At 45.1% G+C, this 21,459-nt stretch overlaps 1 protein-coding gene across 2 annotated transcripts in view; it reads right to left on the minus strand.

The window, feature by feature from the left end:
- Positions 1-21,459, minus strand: part of ZDHHC7 (zinc finger DHHC-type palmitoyltransferase 7) — a 468,302-nt gene that overhangs the window by 366,096 nt on the left and 80,747 nt on the right. For both annotated transcript variants that reach the window (XM_069636275.1, XM_069636276.1), the window contains one exon: positions 8,805-9,134. In XM_069636275.1, the coding sequence (XP_069492376.1) occupies positions 8,805-9,110 (306 nt within the window). In that variant the 5' untranslated portion in view covers positions 9,111-9,134. The remainder of the gene's footprint in view (positions 1-8,804; positions 9,135-21,459) is intronic.

Here is a 21,459-nt window from a genome sequence, read left to right on the forward strand (position 1 = left end):
TGGACGACAACTACAAAAATCACACTCCAAAGCTGCCTTCCAGCAAACTTTAAATGCCTTCAAATAAACAGGAAAATCAAAAAAGGAGAAGGCATCGCAATAGCATTTAAAGAGCAGCTGAAAATAAGAACAGACGAACCACTCAACATCCCCAACTGCGAGTCCATGGTCATACACCTAACAACTAGCCCAAAAACCAACATCACATTCATCCTGGTGTACAGACCCCCAACTTATGATGCATCCTTCGTCGACAACTTCATAGAAGCCATAACCAACATAGCCATCAACCACGAACACCTAATCATACTGGGGGATTTCAACATCTGGTTCGAAGACAGTCATGCCAACTCCCAAAACTCACTGATTGAACAACTCGCCACCATGAAACTACGACAACTAGTAAAAGGGGCAACTCACTCGGCAGGACACACCTTGGACGCAATATTCGCAGAGGAAAAACTCATCACCATGGCACCGCCGATACAAATACTGTGGAGTGACCATCTCATCATCCCATTCGTAATCACTCTGCCTACTCAAGTCTACATCCAACCTCCCAAACTCACAGCCACCACAAAAAGAAACTGGAAAGACGTCAAAAAAGGCAACCTATTCGAACAACTGGAGTTAACCAAGCCCTCAACAACAGAACTAGACCTAGCTGACCTAGACGGGAAAGCGGAGATACTACACAAATGGATTGCAGATACAATCGACAAGATGGCCCCAGAAAAACCATTCACACCATCAAAAAAAAAAAGAGCAATGGCAAAATGGTTTACCCCACTACTAAGCACCATGAAAAAAGAAAACGAAAAGATGGAAACGGAATGGAGGAAAGATTACAATCCAGACAAAAAAACAATGTTCCAGAAGCACATTCGCGCATACAAGAAGGAAATTCAAAAGGCAAAGAGAAGGCATTATGATGACAGAATCACAAATGCCACCAACACACAAAAAGAAATGTTCCGTATCATTAAAGAAATGAGAAACCCACCAGGCTGTGACAACACCCCAACCCCCTCAGAGAAACTATGCAACAACCTTGCAGACCACTTCAAAAAGAAAATCAATGACATCCGACAAACCATCCAACAGAGACCAACCAGCAGCGACTTACAACCAAACGAACCTAAATCAGAACCACAGCACAAACTCAATAACTACCCTCAAATATCAGCAGAGGCATTCGCAATGCTGATAAAACACAGCAAGAAAGCGGGCTCACCGATGGATCCCTGCCCCCCGGACATCTACAAATCAATCCTCAGACAAGGAACACCAGCAGAATACTTCAGAAACCTTCTAAATCTATCACTGGCAACAGGAACAGTACCAAGGATCTTCAAATCGGCTTACATCAAACCACTTCTGAAAAACACAAGCGGGGACGTAGATGACCTCTCAAACTACAGACCAATCTCCAACATCCCCTACCCAGCCAAACTCCTCGAAACCTACATATACAAACTAACCCAAGAATACGTTGAAGAACACCACCTGCTAGACCAGCTTCAGACCCACAAGAGGTACAGAAACAGCACTACTATCCATCTGGGATGACCTAAAAACAAACGCAGACTCCAACACAACATCTGCCCTTATCCTGCTCGACCTCTCTGCAGCCTTCGACACAGTTAGCCATGACACCCTAACCAAAAGACTAGAAGACATAGGCATAACAGACACAGCGCTACGCTGGACTAAATCATTCCTAGCAGACAGAACTGAAACCGGCTGGATCAAACCCTTCAAATCCACCCCACGAGTCAACGACTGTGGAGTACCACAAGGATCCTCACTATCTCCACTGTACTTCAACATCTACCAAACCCCAGTAATCAGAATCTTCAAGAAACACAACAACAAATGCTACAACTATGCAGACGACACTCAAATCATCTACAAAATCGAAGACACCCAAGCCGATCATTCAAACTTAACCGACTGTCTAAAAGAAGTCTTCAACTGGATGAATGCCAACAACCTGAAAATCAACCCAGGAAAAACCGAAATCATGATCATATCCAAAGACCAAGAGAAGGAAACCGCCATCCCGTGGCCAACGGAAATGGGATCTACACCATCACCATCTAAGGTAGTAAAAAATCTGGGAGTCCTGATGGACAACACCCTATCCTTAGAACCGCAAATAAACGCAACAGTCAAGAAATGCTTCTTCCTCCTCCACACGGCAAGAAAGATACTACCTTTCCTCTCCTTCACAAACAAAACACTCACCATCGTCGGCCTCATCATGTCAAGTATCGACTATGCAAACAGCCTCTACCTCGGTATACCGGAATACCTGCTGAAGAAGCTACAACGGATCCAAAACACTGCAGCCAGACTACTCCTCAAACTATCCAGAAGAGACCACATCACCCCGGCACTAAAAACACTACACTGGCTCCCAGTAAAACAGCGTATCATCTTCAAAACAATGTGCATAACGCACAGGGCAATCAGCGGACAAGGAGCAGAATTCCTACAAAAAAAAAAAATAATCTACAAGCCAACGAGACCGCTCGGGTCAACCAACAAAATCCGACTGGAACAAAAACCTTACATCAAGAAGAAACTCAGAGGCACCGCTTTCTACCACTTAGCCGCGAAAACCTGGAACAACATCCCAAAAGTAATAAGGAACACCAAAGACCACCTTAAATTCAGAAAATTACTAAAACCCTGCCTCTTCAACACCGGAGACTAAAACCGAAACAACAATAAGACAAACGACTCATCAAAAAAGGACATTGACAAACCCCTAGAACCGACAGAAGTACCCTGGGCACCAGTAGGGCTGACGCTGGACACACGGGTCCACCCGCGAGACCCAGAGAAACGGATACAACTACTCCAGCCAACCCTTACCATCCCCCACCGCCCGTACAGCCACAACTAGGTTCCACAAGGCTGTGGAACGGACAAGATACCACCAATCACCACACAACCGGGTGTATGGACACTAGCAGCGGCGCTAGTCATGTGGAGGGGGTGAGGGGCGTGCAAGGTTATTAAGGGAGCAGGCGGAGGGGACAGCTAGATCCTCAAACGGCCTTGAATGGAAAAACGGGCACGTACCTCCTGAGGCTCAGGGTGTACAAGCATCCCGTCGGGTAAGATTACACGAGCCCAACCGGTTCAGTCCAGGATAGAGATGACTAACGAATACCATTAACAATTTCCTTCTCTGCATACACCTCTCAAACCAAACACAACCACAGACCTCTAGCGCAGCAAACCGCACGAACTTCACTACACTGCAACAACAAAACAAAAAAACACAGACTCGCACATCAGCACACGACGACTACCGGCCGCATACACCCCAGGCCCAGCCGACGGAACCACCGGGCTGAGGCTGCCAACAGCACATCACTTCAATCTTGCACTTTTCCGGCCTCCACCCACTAACCCACCCCCCCCCCTCTTTCAGAGCCGCCAGAGCGCCAGGGGACCACTCCGGTGGTGATAGTGCGCAGTACAAATGACCTTTAACATTAACAAAATGGCACTTCACAATATTTAAAGGTTAAGGAAAAGGAGGTTATAAGTAACAGATTTAGCCAGAGTCAATAGGTCTGTGCCAGAGTCAGTAGTACAAGGCAAAGTGCCCAGGATCAAACTGTTCTAGGAGCTGCAGTCAAGTCTTTGTTTTACGTTCGAAAAGGCGGTTGCAGAAAGTAAGACAATGTTAGACGAAAGGGGCGGCCAGCCCAGAAGGTGAGTAAAAGATTTAAAAACACTGTTAGCAGTACCCAACGAAATGGAGGCCTGGCGGAGCAATGCATCTTAAAAGTGGATGAGGCTCCTGCGGTGCGGGTAGTTCGGGAGATCCAGCAGAGGAAGAGAGGCTCTCGTCGTGGAAGAAGGTTCGAGTCTCTGCACTGCCCAGGGATGAAGCCAGCCGCAGTGATGCCAAAACAGAATAAAAGTAACGCTTCTTTAAATCACGGTCGTGGTGGACAGGTGCCTGGCTATCCGGTCTCCTAGTGCTTGGCACTGGCGATTCGATCAAGGCAGGTCCTGGAAGGGTTGGCCCCACCAGCTCAAGGGAAGAAGACTCTCGCAGATGAAGATCTTCTCGGGTCGTTGGAGAAAAGTGGTGAGGATCTGCAGCAGGGCTTCACCGGTGGTTCAGGCGTTGCAGATGTCTTCGGCTTCTCTCCTCTTCAGATTTCTTAGGTCCAGTGGCGACTTCCTGTCCACCAGTCCTCAGAGCCCTGCTTTTATGCAGAAAACCCCCATTCATACAGCCCAGCTGTCACTCACACAGCAGGGTGGTTATCCTGGCGGGATAACCCCCCAGCCTATCAGGGCAGAGTGCGACTTGGGTTGCCCAGGCAACCCTGTCCAGGGTGCCTATTCCCCCTCCCACACATCATGTCTACCCCAGACTCAGTGGCGCCGAAAGGAGTTTTTCTGTGCAGAAGCCCACCAAAAGGACGAACAAAGGATCCCCGACCTGGGTTAGGATTTTAGAGAAAGACACGAGAAAGAAATATTATCAAAGATCTGGCAATAAAACCCTGCCGGAGTAAAGTTAATAATAAAATAAACTGGTGGTATGTTAGAGGCTATCAGTAAAAGTGGTAGCCTCGAACAATGGGAAAATCCCATAGGATATATTTGGGGTCAAATATTTATGGTAGTAACCACTGCCACCCGCCAGAAACTGGAGAGAAGGACCCGACAGTACCCTCTCGAAAATGAACACCAGGGAAAAACTATTAAGCCTTCACAGAACCTCCATAGTAGGATGGGTTGTACTGGTTTTGTTCATAACTATTGACTAGCAAAGTCAATGGTAACTTTGCATACCAGGGGAGACAGTAGTCAGTCCCAGGGTATGGAGTCTATGTTTGGGGGTCACTATGACACCCCTGTGTTACTGCACTGAGGGTGCTGTGTAACACACATGTAAAAAGAGGATACCCATGAGGGTGAGAAAAACCCCATAGACCATAAGCACAAAAATAGCCTAAAACACACATCAGCAATATGTTTAAGAGTGGGAAAAAGAGTCTCACTCTTAGCAGGAGAAAATAAACAAACCCTTCAAATCCAGCATAGCTGCTGCGGGACTCTATAGGGAAGGGAAATTAGCCTTTTAAGAGAGTTCTCCCTAACACTTCAGACCTGCTCGGGGGTGGTAACAGCGATAAGAGTGGTACAGGCATAAACATCGTTTGTGTCATAATATTTTCATTGATAGTTTGCGTTATTGTTTAAATTACCACCAAACACTATACCCGTCTCACCGGGAGAAACCCACTGAGGGGATTCACTTAAAGGGCCTAAACATCAGTTATTATACATCCCGTCTATGGATCTCTCCATCACTTCCAAAAATTGAGAAGTCAGAAGAGGCAACGACCAGGGATTGAGCCCCTGTGTGTAATATTTCAGCATGCAGGGGAGATATTGGGACTGGTGAGGACCCCGTTTGTATTAGGCGCCACCTCAATGATCAGGTTACTCACGGTCTCACCCTCCATCTTCAAGTCATTAACCATGTTGCCATCAATACTTGAGCCATCAACTTCCCCAAGTCCATGGCCAGTGATGCGGGTGGGGAATTAACAGCAGGCGGGTCTAATTAGTTTAGGGTCAGTGGGAATTGTTGATCACCCGGTTGGTGTTGGTGTGAAAAGGATAGCAGCAGGAAATTTGATGTTGAGCATCTCCTGCACTTGGACATCCTTTGTTGCAAAGCAGACCTCGGACAAGCCTCTCCATTTTTGTCTACTCGCAATTCTCAAATATCTTACTGCTAGAAATGTATTTTTAGCTATACGACTGGAGGGGGATGCGCTGTGCTGCATGGCTTCCATACATACAAAAAAGAATTTAAGTATCAAAATGCTGCATAAAGAATAGAGGGAACTGCCACAAACGCTCAGGATCCGTTCTCGAGCAGTACAGGAGGAAGGGAGGGAGGGAGGTAGTCGGAACCCTGTATGAGCTGTCAATGTAAATAATTAACCAGTGACATTTTATACGTCAGTAGGCTTTCTGCAGGGTCCACAACACCAGCAAATGCTCCTTGGCATTGTCACAATTAATCTTCTGCAGGAACACGATTATCACTATTAAGAGGAATGATAGATCAGAGCTATCCAAGTAAGAAAATAAAGATGCACAATTGCTGAACTAAGTGTTAAGGTACCTGGACAAATTTTGAGCAGCGCATCATCATGAATGGTCAGTAATGAATAACACTTTACATTCTTATCTGGCACTGAAAAGGTTGATTAATAGGTATAGTCCTATATATAGTAGCTGCATTGTTGAAGTGTAATGAACACCCTGAAGAAAGAAATAAAGGTTTGCACAGACTTATGATTTGGTCTTTGGGAGCAGGTACACCATTCATATGTTACTGCCCAAAAGAGTTGCATAGAGTCCATTTCTGCCTTGCTGATACCACTTCTCCAAAATGAACTACAGAAGCCTTCCTCCTTTGTAGTGTAAGCACAAATTCGATTAGCAGGTATGTGGCGATGCCCTTGACTGGCAAACATTGCAGAAAGTGGACATGAATACCCTGAGTTTCAAAGGGGTATTTCACCCCTTCAAGTGTTGGGCTTTAGGAGCACATGTTTTGAGTAGATGTCCTGCGTTAAACAATTATTGTCTACAGGTTTTGGAAATTACACCAGTCTAAAACTCACAATCAAATTTAGCAGCCTTCACATTTTTGCCAGTACAAATCAATGAAACATCGGGTATGAAAAAAAGGGTTTCTTGATTTCCCAAAGATTATACGTTTTTTCATTCTTACAATGGAAAGGTTGCCACTGAAGCCTCTAAACAGCACAACCTTATTGGGTGGCTGTGTCAGTGATGGAGCAGGATTATGATTTATAGGGCTAGGTCCAGCGCTCAGTGCTGAGGGAGCATACATAAAGTTGTGGAGGGAGGGACCCAGCATAGTTGGCTTTGCTAATGCAAAGGAAAAGGCCAGCAGCAACCAGGGCTCAGATATTGAAAAACTATATTTCAAGAGAAGACCAAAAGTGCACAGAAGTCATTGAACAGTAACTGTGTCCTTTATAAAGGATTCATTATACATTGATTTTGGACCTCAAAATATATGGGCCAGTGCATCAGCCATGTCTGTGTATGGTGGAGAGCCATCATTCAATATTAAATAAACTACTCACAATTAGATGAACATGGAGGGTGTGTTTGCCATAGTAGTTGTCTGTCAAAGTATTCTTGATCCTCGGGGGAAGAGGAAGCCTGCATTCTGTCCTGCAGACCTCAAAAATTAAAATATCCAGCAGCAATGGTGAACACCGGTGCTGAACCCTGCCCTCTGTCTGATGTATACTGGAGGAGCCCTCACTGGACCCTGGTTTGCTGTGTAGCCCTCATGTTCTTTCACTCTATGGCACCCATCTTACTTATCCTTCACCCCCTCCCCCCCACATCCCCCCCCCCTCAATGTCTGTTTGGCAGCCTGGTGCATGGTGGTGTGTGCAGCTGAGAGTCCTGGAGGCCCATTGTAAGTAGGCGGGACTGGTAAAGCCCTGTGACTGTGTAGAAGATATGTCTGTGGGGGCCACTTTACCTGGGTACTCAATTTCAGTGTTACAGTTCTTCTCACCTGCTCTGGATTGTGTAGATTTAGCTTGAAGATTGAAGACCTGATCTGCTGGTTGTTACTGACATCGTTGCAGTTATCCTATTCCTTAGGCAGGGGGCTTCTCTGAAGGACATGGTGACCCGAAAGTCATCCAGGTAGTCCCTCCACAGTGTCTACTGATGCATCAATCCAGTGGCTATCTTGGGTGTGGACAGCTGATCAGTTTCTTTGCTACCTCCGAATCAGAGACTGAGGCCGTTCTGGAGGGGATCATCTTTCTGTTGGGCATGAAAGACGTGGCTATTACTGATGGCTCTTTCCCCATTCTTTGCTTTGCAGAAGTGGCTCCTCTTGATCTTGCTCCGCCTAGGTTACCCCAGGGGTAAATATAGGACAACTGCTTTGGGAGCAGAAACTACAAGCGGACGCCTACAACTTCTTGGTTATTCTCATGTACTATTGGTTATAGGAGTAGTGATGTAAAATCAGTCTTAGTTATGAGTTTGACAGAAAATACTACAAACCTGTCTTCCCCTTCATTACTTGCCTGTACCCTGTAAATTCACAAAACTCAATGATGTTCTCCAAATAAAAAAAAAACTGAAATCATTAATGACCTGTTCAACCACAATAGCAGCCAACTGTAGATTCAATGCGAATCTTGCACTTTGTGAAATCCAATTTCAATAATCACCAGCATCAGGGATCACATTTACCAATTCTTAATACATATCCATTTCTAAGCCTGAACCGTCCATTTCCTTAGCTTATTTCTGTTACTTTGCTCAAAGTCATAGATTAACTGAATGTGTGTGTTGAATTTGACGACAAACTATACAATAACCTTAATTATAATGTATACAATTTAAAAAGATGTTCGATTAACTCTCTCTCCCTCTAAAATGGGAATACAACAGTAGAAAGTTTATATAAAAACACAAATGTTAAGAAACGGTTATACATCAGCCTGAAAATGGTAGGAAAAAAGGAACATTGAACCCAGGGATATCAAGAAATGATAATATATTAATGCAGGAAAAAAATACAAAAAAACATTATAGTTCATAAATATATTTACTGATGTACTTTATAGTGGTTTGAACCTACAATTGTTCTAATTTAAGAAGCCAAATAACCCCGTTTGTTTTCATTTAAAACAGAGCATGAACTAGGTAAAAAGAAAAGTAAACAAAGGCATACTTACAGGGTCAGTTAGCATAGTCCTCATGTGAGATGCCAATGCGAGCACTCCCAAACAGTTAAAAAGAACGCCATTGATGACAGAATACCAAAAGTCTTTGGAAGGCAGCAACATTACAAAAGTCACAACGAAGTCTGCATAGAGGACCAGCATCCATGTCATTACAGCACAGACCATGCCACATCCATCTCGTATGAACCAAACCCTGTCGGTCATATCTGCTTCCAACGGTGACGAATCATAATTGTCATTTTCTGCAAGAAGTGGGTGGTGCTCAACATCGCGGAACCTGTGCCCAGATGACTGCATGGTTTTTCAAAGCGAGCCTAAAGCCTGGAAGAAAAACAATATTTTACCAATCTAAAACCATAACAATTATGAGAATTTATATGAAAGAAATCAGTGTTCAGAGTCAAAAATAATGGAAAACCTCAATCTTATCTGGATGGTAGAGTTTAATATAAGCCAGGCCACAAAGGTCCTAGAACCTGCTAATACTTTGGATGCAAGAGGTTTCGGATTTGAGAACCTATAAAAGGTTTTCCTGGCAACTATTCTGGCATTGATTCCACAGCTCGGATAGAGTCAAGCATTTTATGTGAAACATTTTTAAATGCAGCAACCTCAACACTGAGACGATGTCTATGCACAGTTGCCTACAAAAAGCTCTATACCAGGGGGAGGAGACATGACGAAAGACCAGATGAAGGGTTCAGCCACCTCAGCAGAGGGTACTCCAAGTTCAGTATCAAACTGCACATCAGCTCTGAATACTTTCCTTACAATTTGTAATTATTTGTAAAAAAGGGGCAAAAAGCAGTTGAGGAACTGAATCCTATCACAATAGCTAAGGGTGTTCCTCAGAAAACTGATTCCAGTAACTTAACTTATTCTGGCTATGTGCCTTGATGGAACAAAAAATGAATTGCCTTGGTTAGGCTTCATGACATATCTCCATCTCAAAAGCAAATGTTTGCTTGGCTTAACAAATCCGCTAAAGCTCATATCTGAAGCAGATGGCGCAGAACCAGTCATGAATTATACACTTAGTCAACGTAACCACAAGGGGATACTTACCTTGCACAGGACCTGTGCTTGGATCCATAGCACCATTTGTCTCCAAAAAACTGACCATTTTCAAATGGAACGAGGAACCCAATGCTCATGAGCTTTGGTCAGATGCTGGCTGTGATAAGATACCACAACAACTAGCAAACCAGTGGTTCACTATCCAAGTTTCTTTCTCCCCAATCAATCTTTATGCTTTTTTGTGTTTGAGAATGGAGAATGTTTCAGGACGAGGAAGGGGACTTGGCATGGCAACACTCAGCCAGTCTTTGCCCGTGAAAATGACATGGCAGCAGCGGGGACCCAGCGATTAAACCCAGCGAGGGAATTTAGAGCACCGCAGGTTACACTAATCCGAAATTTGCACCTCCAGAATACAGTAAGAGGGAGGGGCAAGATGAAACCAAGCAAGCGATTCAGGGAGTGCAAGCAGCGAAAGTAAAGTACAGCGAGATTCAGGCAGATTGAAAGAAAATGATGCAGGGAAAGCGGGGGAAGCACCAAGGGACAGGAACTCGTACTTCTGAACGAGCGGATAGGTGGGCAGATATCGCTTAAACTAAACTGAAGCATAGAGGTCGAGAGCCTGAGGGCAAGGAGAAGGGCAGAAGAAGAAAGGGAAATGCAAGTGCAAATAAAGAAGGACAAGAGAATGTTGGAGGTGGAGCGGCTCCATAGAGCGACGGGACAGAAAAGGGGACAGGTGTGCTGTAAGAGAAGTACAAGTGAAGATGGGTTTAGCACGTTTTAGTGACGAGGAGAGAGAACTGGAAGGGGAGCGAGACCGATGAGGGAAACTCAACAGGACTACCCCGCAGAAAGACACAGATGAGAAAAGTACGGGTCGCTCAGAGGAAAGGCTGCAGGAAGGTGCAGTGTTGAGAAGGCTTAGCTTCGAGGAAAATTGAGAGCACCGATGGGGGATACAGGATTGGATGAGGATGATGATGATTTATTGGGGAGCGAGGACGAAGGGGAAAGGAGACCCTTTCACCATTCCCGAGGGAAGAGCCCAGACACAGGGACAATGTGGGGAGACGATAAAGGCATGGACAAACTAGGGGAGAGACTGCAATGTTTAAGGGCTGTATCACGTAGCGTAGACAGCGTTACTCCATACACGCAAAGGCTTTGAGATCTTCCAGTGCAAAGGAAGGAGGAAATGACAAGGGCGTTTACCGCCACCAAAGACACAGGGAGACAGAGTGGAGGGGTAGGGGTGACAGTGTCCACTATTATAAAAGGGAGGAGGGTAACCTCAACAGATCAACAAGGATAATTTGAGCAGTAAATTACCATTATTGACCGTGTGAGTGGGGAAGTGGATATACGAGATAGAAAGGTTGGCAGCAGGGATGACTTTAGCGGTGGGTGTCATGAAGAGCCTACTTTTAGCCATTCTTGGGGCGGTTGCAGCCGATGTGTGGAAAGGGCTTCCTACCCAGGAGTAACAGCACAGAACACGGCGCACAATCGTTCTCCATTCAACAATTGTCGAGCGGGCGTGTGGCATGGTCTAAGGGTACACTGTATCCAGACATTAGTGCAATTATGGCAAGCAAAATGCGGAAGACCAAGACCTTCAATATATTCAGGCTATGCAAGTGATATGGAGACTGGAGACGCAGGAACCATGGGACAAAACAGTGGGATTCTTTTGTCATATACTATTTCAAGGGTTACCTGAGCAGGTGCTAAAACAACTCAAGAAATTATTGGGGATAGAGGGCCAACCGTGGTCCGAAATTGAACTCACTATAGTACACTATTGTAGACTAATGCAAGAGAACGTGAGAAAGAAGTGCAAGGAAAAAAAGCAGGAAGAGGCGAGGCTAGTGCAGCAGAAATTATCAAAATATTCGATGGAAGGGGTGTTAACAAGCGCAGAAGGGGCAGGTGCGCCGCATGTGCAGTACAGACCGCCACCTGCGGGTGTTTTTATGGGACGTGGCACCACGGATTCAGAGGGGAGTGCGGGGGGAGAAACCCAGGGGAAGCCGGTACGGATATCAGATGCAGCAGAGTCCAGAGGTGTTTTCAGGGGGCTACCAGAGACCAATGGGAGGACTACCCAGTGTTGGGTTTGTGGACATATAGGCTACATTTCTCGAGTGTGCAGAAGTAGGGAGGATGGAACAGAATGGGAGAATGCAATACCAGCCTACATATCGGGGAGAGCAGCCCAACTATCATGCCCAAAACCAAACACAGCAGCAGGTACAGACGAGATGTGCACGCGCAAGCATACCAGCCCGTGACACAGACACCCCAGGTACAGGGCTGCCCACAGCCATAACCACAGGCACCACCTGTACCGCAGATACAGAATCGCATGCAGTCATCACAAGCGGCACAGCAGAACGACGGGATACTGACACGCTCCCATTCAGAAGTTAGGGGGCTTTACTGTAGTGGTGGGGGGGCAATCCATCCATAGGTGATGGGATGTCATTATACCCCCAACAGGACAGCCCACAGACGGACCTGATGTGTTCCATCCTATCGATTACACCCAACCTGGCAGAGGACCCATGCATAGGGCTGACGATAGGTGACAAGACCGCGCAGGGATTCTCTGGGACAACTGATTTGGTTCCTTTTACAGACTAACTTGCACTTAAGGGAGCATGACTTGGCTTTACCACTATTGTATTCCAGACAAACACCCGTGAATGTAATGGGAAGAGAGACGAGTAAGCTTAACATGACCATTTCATTTCAAGACCAAGGGATTGTGTTCCTCACCCGGATTTCATTTCCTAAATGTGAAATTATTCAGGCTTATTCTGGTCACACGGTGCATAGGGGGTGCCAGCAGATTAAGAGCCACTTCTATGGTGTGGAGGTAATGCTCGCATGGCTTCCAGTGATTCAGGAAAGCTATGATGTCTTTCCAATGAATTCAGACCAGAAATACCATTAGATGAGCCAGAGGGAAAAGGGATCTCACAACAGCTTGAGCCAGTGATAGTGAGACGACACTGCATGAGACAGATGACACATGACGAGCTTGAAGGACAGTGATTGAAGGTTATCGGTTGACTGACGTAAGCATCAAGGAAGTGTTCCAGGACAATTGTTCAGATCACAAAATTATGTTTGACATTAGCATCATATATTGGGGCGAAGATGCACTACAGGGAAGCCAGGAATCAAAAAAGAGGGATGGTACAGCCTTTTATAAATCAAATAGTTAGCAGTAAATTTCTTCTTCATGTAGTTTTCATACTCTTGCTTGGAGCTACCAGTCTGCGTTATGGTCCTATTGACACCAGAACCTGAACATGGCAAACTGAAAAAAATTGAAGCTGGATGAACAGCCCAGCTAAGACAAGTGCTCTTCATATGGCTCAAATCTAAGCTTGTATTTACTTCAATACAATTCATCTCATGTTTGTGTAATTCACAATGAACTTTCCTCACTCTTTTGCGTTAATTGTTACTTCACAATTTATTTTGCATACATTGGTCTCATTCCATATGTTAATTCGTGCGTTATGCAGATTGAACCAAGTAACTCAAACGTCACCTGTCTTCCACACTTCCATTTTAAACCATTTAGAGAAAACACAGTAGTTACAATTAGTTCATTATGTAAAGAAATGTAGGGTACATACCATGTGTTTGTTTGCAATATAGTAGAACCGTTTCAAAACACAGTGGAAGGGGGAACAGAAAAGTCAAAAGCCATACCGTTAGTTTGCGTGTCTGACTTAGCATGTTTAGTAAAGAGTACATTGCTTAAGTTGGTACCTTATTGTCCTCAGTTTTCTCAGCTTGAGCGTATTAAAAAACATTTACTCTTACGACTCCGTGTGGAATTTGTAACAAAATAATGAAAGTATGGACTTGAAACGGGATCTTCACTATATATGTGATGATCACTATAGGGAAGCACCACAGAAAATGGTGATGATGCTGCAAGCACCGCCTCGATTTCTCAAGGAAGACTTGGCAAGGGTACCCAGTGTCTTGTGGACCGCGAGTCCCTATGATGTGGGGCTATTGAAAGGGATACGGGCAGTGAAGATAAAGCTCAAACCAGGAGCAATATTACCAAGAGCAGAACAATATCCCTGTCGATAGAAGCAGACTAGGGCCTTTATGAGACAATTGCAGCATTAGTTAAACAGGGCATTCTGGTATCATCAGATCGCAGTGCAATACTGCGGTGTACCCTGTGAAAAAGGCAACAAGGGGATTATGGCATTTTATACAGGATTTGCACCCTTTGAACTACATTGTAGAGGCAGAATGTCCATTCGTTCTGAATCCTGTGACAATTGTGTAGCATTCCCACAGAAGATGCCTACTTCACGGTTATAGATTTGAAGAATGCCTTCTTCACTAGATCACTTCACCCAGAGTCACAAACTTTGCTCCTATATAGAAATAGAAAGTGGAAACCTACTCAGCTCCCACAGGGTTACTGCAAGTCCCCTTTCATATTCAATAGGGTCCTTCAGATGGACTTAAGCAATGTGCAATTGGAAAGCGCCAATATACAGTAGGTGGACATCTTGATCTGCAGCAAATCAGAAACGCAGTGTAGAAATGACCCAGTGCATAGGTTGATAACATTTGCAGAGAAGGAATACAAAGTGGACAAAGCCAAGTTACAGTATTACCAGAAAGAAGTGCTATACATTGGACAGTTGATGTCACAAGACGGATGAAAAAGTGACACCAGGAAGGGCAGAGGCAATATGCAAGACACCAAAACCCATGACAGGCAGGTAAATAAGTAAATGCAGTAGTTTTTAGGTCTCTGCAAATATTTCAGAGACTGGGTATTCAATTACAGCACATACACAAGGCCTTTATTAAGCACTCTGAAAGAAGTGCAAAGAGGGGTGGGCACACTACGATGGACAGAAGAAATGACCAGTGCATTTGAGGAGCTGAAGACCGCAATATGCACAGCTCCAGTTTTGGGATCTCAGACTATCGAGACAAATTTTATTTGTTCTCGCACTCTAATGGAGCAGTAATGACTGTGGTACTCACACAGAAAATATGGATGGTCACAAGCCACTAGGATACTACAGCGGGAAACTAGATCCAGTAATCACAGGGCACTACCCTTGCGAACAGGCACTGGCTGCTGCTGCATTCGCAGTAGAGAAGTCTGGCACAGTGCAAGGTGCATCAGGCAGTGAGCTTTCTGGACTGCTACTTCTACAGCTGTGAATATCTTAGAATTACCCATGGTGTAAGGTATAAGAGCACAGACATAGCAACTCTCATTAGAGGTTCTCCCTCTTACCTTTTTCATGTGCCGATACCACAGGTTATTCCAGAAATGTGCTATACTGTCTAGATAATTATTTAACTCATAATCGTCTTCCCTTGTGCTTCTCCTGCGTCTCCCTCTTCCAAGGAGGGTACATGCATAATGCTCAAGAAGTACCTCAATAAACGTGCTTCCTAAAGGGGGAATCATGTCAGTGAAATGGGTGACCTTACATGTGTCACTGGTGTAAGGATAATCACAAATGGTCTTGGCCTTTAGGTAATAGATACATCTGCATAAATCCCTGGAGTGGGACGCATCGTAGGGACTTCTACCTTACTTGGACCAATGAAGTAGACAGTATGAATTAACAAAATCAGAAAAAACAATAATAAATGCCGAGCACGCATGTATTATGCACCAATAGATTAATCCCCACCATTTACGATTCTCCACATGTCATTGAGTTTGCTCACTTTGTGAAACTGTACCATTCTCGACAGTCCTCATTGTGTTTGTGTACTGCTAATCAGGCAGCCTTGTTAAATGATCAGGTAACTGCTGGATCTGGTCAACTATCGCCATAAGTAGCCTCCTAATTGCAGGGCCATTTTTAGGATCTTGCAGAAAAACAGGTAGATTAGTACTATGCCCAACAAGAGCAGGATAAGCTCTATGTATGTAAACAAAGACAGCGAGAAGTAGTCTATGGGCATCAACATCTGACAGGACTATCTGAATTAACCAAAAAAGAACTCCGAGGAATGAATCTGGAAATTGCTTATGTTACCAGCCATCAAACTCGAACTCCAGATTTGGCATATTTAGAACGTCAACACTTTCTAAAGTCCAATTTAAAGATTCCTGCGACTCAAGAACTTAGTTTTGCACTCATGCTACAATATCTATAAAGAGTTTCTGGGGGTGAGCCACAATCCAAATACACACTTGCATTCATTTAATCAGCAACCTTGGCGTCCCTCTTCCTCGATCGAGTCTGCACATGCTGAACTTCTTCTCTTGCTTCCGAATCAACGGTTGGAGGTGCATCGGTCTCACAAGATCAATAACTATGCCCACCGCACTGGGGATTACGACTTTTAAAAAACTCAGCGTCCCCAAGCGAAGAGGTGAGCCCCTGAAGCCCCCTCACCCCCGTAAAATCTTGGGCCTTGCCCTTCTCTGCCCCCAGGCCCCACGTGCTGCCTCGTATCCCCGGCCCGCTTCCGGATACGTCCCGTCCCTAAACCCGCCTCCTGTGATTGGCTGGCCTGCATCAGGTACCAAGAACTATGCCCACCGCACTGGGGATTACGCCTTTTAAAAAACTCAGCGTCCCCAAGCGAACAGGTGAGCCCCTGGCGCCCCCCTGACCCCTTTAAAATCTTGGGCCTTGCCCTCCTCTGCCCCCAGGCCCTGCATGCTGCCTCGTACCACTGGCCCCCTTTCCTCTACCAAGGAAGCAGGCCTAGGTGAGTTTACCCCCAGAACCTTGCCCCAGAAGCCTCCCAAACAATTTCAACACTAGAAAAAAAGTGTTTAAATGTCATTTTTCGCGCGAGCTGTGCTCCGGTATCCTGCCCCATGCCTCCTCCTTCCCCAGTCCAATTCTGCCTCCCAAACCTCCCCTGAACACCGATTGGCTACTTCCACCCACCCCCCCGCCCCCCCCATATCACCAACCCTCCCAGGGCAGCCCCATCGGCCTAGGACCCCCAAGGCCAAGGGCGGCTCCTACATTGGCGGCTCCAAGATGTGTCTGCAGGTGTCCGCAGTGGAAGCCAGCAGTCAACAGACACCAACACAAACTGAGTGTGGCATGGGTGGGGAGTAGAGCAATTACTCTGCTCCAGAAAAGCCCTGCTACTCTATCTTACCTCCCAATAACATACACTGCCATAGACTCACACCAGGTATACTCAAAAAAATGTGTGACCACCAGACTGAACCTATTCGTGACAGGATTGTAGAAGTTGCCTTGCATTACATACTAACATACTTGTCAAGGTTAACAAACGCTGCACTTAGGTAAAACCTGATTATTACAAAAAAAGTAGCAGGCGCTCCTCTCCAGAAAGAGCATGGCATGATAACCTGTTCTGAGATGAGAGTTTGCAGCACACGCTTTTTGCTCACTGTACTTTTCAGACGGGAAATATCCATTTGCATATCAGTCTTTGCCCCGCCCACATGGGCAGTCCAGCACCGAAATGCTATGGCAATTCCTCTCTGAACAAGAGTACCACCAGCAACCCCATACACGTGTTTCAGCCTTGTTGGGCCTCATCAGTGAGGTGAAGCTCTGACTCTCTGAGCACAGTGAGCAGGGAGTCCACGTCTGGTTGCCCCCAGGTAAATCAGGGTGACCAACCCCAAGTTCCTTACAAATATTTAAAAAAATATTGGATATTTCCCATCTGTGAAAGGTACAGTGAGCAAAAAGTGTGTGCTGCAAACTCTCCCCTCAGAACAGGTTATCATGCCATGTTCTCTCTGGAGGAGCACCTGCTACCTTTTGTGAAAAACCTGATTTATTAGCATGTCCACACTTAGATAGAATTGTGAATATTAGCATGTCCACACTTAGATAGAATTTGAATATTAGCCTGCGCCGCATCTAGATAGTAATGTGATTGTTAGCATTCGTATGGAATTCTGAACTTTAGCTTGCATCGCATCTAGATAGAAACGTGAGTGACAGCATGTACCGCACCTAGATGGAATCCTATAATTGCAAGGACAGCAATGCCAACTAACCAACCAACTAACAATTTCATCCCTCTGCATACACCTCTCAAACTCTAACCAAACACAACCATAAGCCTAAAACGCAGCAATCCGCATGAAGTTCACAACACTGCAACAACAAAACAAACCACACAGACCTGCGCAACAGCACACGACAACTACCGACCGTAAAACACCCCAAGCCCAGCCAACGGACCCACCGGGCTGAAGCTGCCAATAGCACATCACCGCTCTCTTGCACTTTTTCAGTTTATTCCCACAAACCCAACTCCCTCCTCCCCAGGGAACCACTCCTGTGGTGATAATGTTAAAGCATATTTGTAGCGTGCACTAACATAAGTATTACCATAGGATGCATCACCCCTCTTTGTGGAGCATGCTCTCTTTGCAATACTCAAATGACCCAAGAGCACACTGCCCACACAATGGGCTTCGGGATACTAGGTGATATTATCAAATCCATCTATAAAAAGGTAGTGAGTTGCAGAACTCTGAACCTGGCGGCATTCATCCCCGAACGCATAGAGGAAGGAGATTACGTACACGACTGCACCACAAACCTAGAACGTTGTGACGACATTCTGATAACAAGGGAAAAGCCACTTGAGGGGGAGAGAAACACTTTATATTGACGGGCCCTCAACAATAGGCCAGACCACGGGAGAAAGACATACTGGGGCGGTGGTAGTAAAGCTGAAAGCAGATGGGACAAGTGAAATAATAGTAAGAGCACGGTTAGTCACATTTCTCCGCAAAGGTTGCAGAACTAGTGGCTCTCATTTAGGCAATAGAACAAAGTAAAAACCAGGAAGTGACAGTGTATTCGGATTCAGCCTGTGTGACGTCTACAGTCCACTCTGGCCTGTAAAGCAAGCTGAGGAGGGGCTTTCAACATGGCGACGGCACGCCGGTGCAGTACGTGCTCCTATTGTGTAGGCTCCTAGAGGTGCTCCGATTCCCAATAGGCATAGCAGTCGTGAAATGCCAAGCCCACACAAGAGGGGAGGATAACGTCTCCAGGGGCAACTAATCAGCAAACGCAGAAGCAAAGCGGCAAGCATACTTTGAGGATATCCTAGACATGGACACCCCATCCCGAGTGCGTAATTACATACGTACAATGGTGCTACCGGCCCGGTACAATGCTTTACCAGTGACCCAGATAATGGAGTTGCAGGGGAATGCGCCAAGGGAAGAAAAGGAGGTGTGAGTGAAAAGGGGCTGTTCTATATCTGCATTTTATGCCCAATGGCGACAAGAAAGCACGGGCAAATTAGTGATGCAAATGTCATTATTACAGACTGCACTCACACAACTACACCATCCTACCCACATGGGAAAGGATGTACTTGCTGCTCACATTGGAGAAGAAGGGTTTTGTCCCACCTTAACGGAGCATGTGGCAGAATTTATGAACAATTGCATGGTCTGTAAAAATTTCACACCGGGCCATACATTAAGGGTAGTGAGAGTAGCCATACCTCGCCCACTGGGTACATTCCAACATATGTCTACTATGTTCACATGCTCCAAGTATGCCAGGGGTTCCACTTCAGGATAGTGGTTGTGTGCCCATTCTCTGAAAGGATCTAAGCTGGTCCCCAACACCCTTAGTGCAGCAAAATTTCTGGTTAGGGAGATTTTTCCAAGATGGAGAGTGTGTGAGGTCCTGCGGTCTGACAACAGCACTCACATAGCCAATTAAATGTTTCAACATTTGACAACACTTTTAGGGATTCAACAGAGTATGTATATGAGTAACATTTCCTAACACATGCATTGTGGGAACGCGTTCTAGCCTGCCAATCAACTTTGTTATTAATCAAATCAGTTACCTTTTTAATTAAATTGAAATTCTTTGATAATTATAATTTCTGGAAGCATTTATTAATGAATACATATTTTCTTGACTCATGCTTTGATATATATATTTGTGATGTGTTAAATTGAGCATGTATTTAGCATAAGGTTTGAAATAAACCAATACAATTTATAAGGAGTAGTCCTGTTGTAGTGGCATCAGGAATCAGTCTGTCAAAATCTGTCCAATGGCCCTTGTACTCCCTCTGATAGGGAGCCAGGTGTACATTAGTATCCAGTGAAAACGTGCCCAACAGTAAATGCAGACAGTGAAATAAATCATGGAGAAAATACATTTGTAGTGAAAAGGTTGTCAAGCAAAACGTATCAAAAGATAATTGCTGCTGAAAGGTGGCCAAAAATGCAGTGCTGCTAGGATAAGTATTGGGGTTAAGGAGGGTTTGGTGGGCTTGTGATTGCCTAGTTTAAAATATGGATAAGGTTTAGGGTCAACGTAAAGCTTGTGGTTAGGGTATTTGCGGGAGGACCGATATATGTTGGAGTTTGTTTAATGGTTTGGGTAGATTTGGTGTCAGTGTATGTCTTAAAGTAGGAGTTAAGGCAGGGCTACAATGGTATGGGTAAGAGTTTGAGAAAGGGATAGGGAGGTTGTAGAGGGATGCGGAGTAAGCATTAGCGTAAGTGGTAGAGTTGCAGTTAGGGTAAGGTTAGGATTACAGAAAGGGTTTGGGTTAGGGAAAGGGCTATGTAATATGTCGGGAGCTGGTAATGGTGTGGGAATTCGTGTCACTTTATTTTCCATTCATTTGGCGTTTTGTATTAGTCACATGCAAATTAAATGCTTAAGCACACTGAGGGGGGTTGATGTTCGGTAAGCGTTCAGAGTAGAATAAGGGTTGTGATTAGAGCTAGGGGTAAGGTTTAGGAATGGAGTTTAGGTGATTCTGGAGTTTTAATTAGAGGTGTGGTTCATCATTAGGATAACCCCCTTGTACTATTGGCTACTTATAAAACTGCTTTTTTTGGCAACATTTTAACTGGCAACATGTTTCACACTTTGCATCATTTGTATTGAATGACTGCATTTTTGTATACTATTTTTTTCTGACTTCTTTTTGCATTACTACATTTTCACATAAAATCTATACATTTAACCTATATAGACAGCGAGGCAGTGCCCTCTGCCTTCGAGCTGGTGTAGGTTTGATGGGGTAGTAACTCATGACAGGTCCAGGTGACTGGCAACTTCCACCCATCAGTGGAAGCACCAGACTTGGGCCCACTAGAAGTAGTGTTATGGAAGAGGAAAGATCTCCCAACTGAGCCCACTTTCGGGATATGTCCCAAGATTCCTTGAAGCAAAAGTGAACTCACTTTCTACAATGCAATGGAGGCACGAGGATTCAGTCAAGGAAGCTGATGAACCCCCTCCCACTTCTAAAGTGACATCTGTAATGTTCAGCTGAAGTGTGTTGCACAAAGTTGAGAGCCCAGGTGTGGCCCACGCCTAGTAATTCCAAGAATAAAGTGTGCGAGACCATAGATAAAACAAGGGCCTACTACTTGACCTACATTCGGAACACATTTCCTTTAGTACAAAGTCTTCGGGCAGTTCAAAAGAAAAAGGGTGCAGCTACAGTGGTGCGCTTCACACTAGTCCTACAGAAAAAAGGACAGACCGTTTGAGTGACGAACATGCACGAGCGAGGGCACATGTAGGACACGCTAAAGTACACACCTGATTTTTTAATATAAACGGCTATGTAAAACGCTCTGGTCCCATCTCCT

This window comes from Ambystoma mexicanum, chromosome 1q (genome assembly GCF_040938575.1).
Source record: "Ambystoma mexicanum isolate Mex_15411 chromosome 1q, UKY_AmexF1_1, whole genome shotgun sequence".
In the NCBI taxonomy this organism is placed as follows: domain Eukaryota; kingdom Metazoa; phylum Chordata; class Amphibia; order Caudata; family Ambystomatidae; genus Ambystoma; species Ambystoma mexicanum.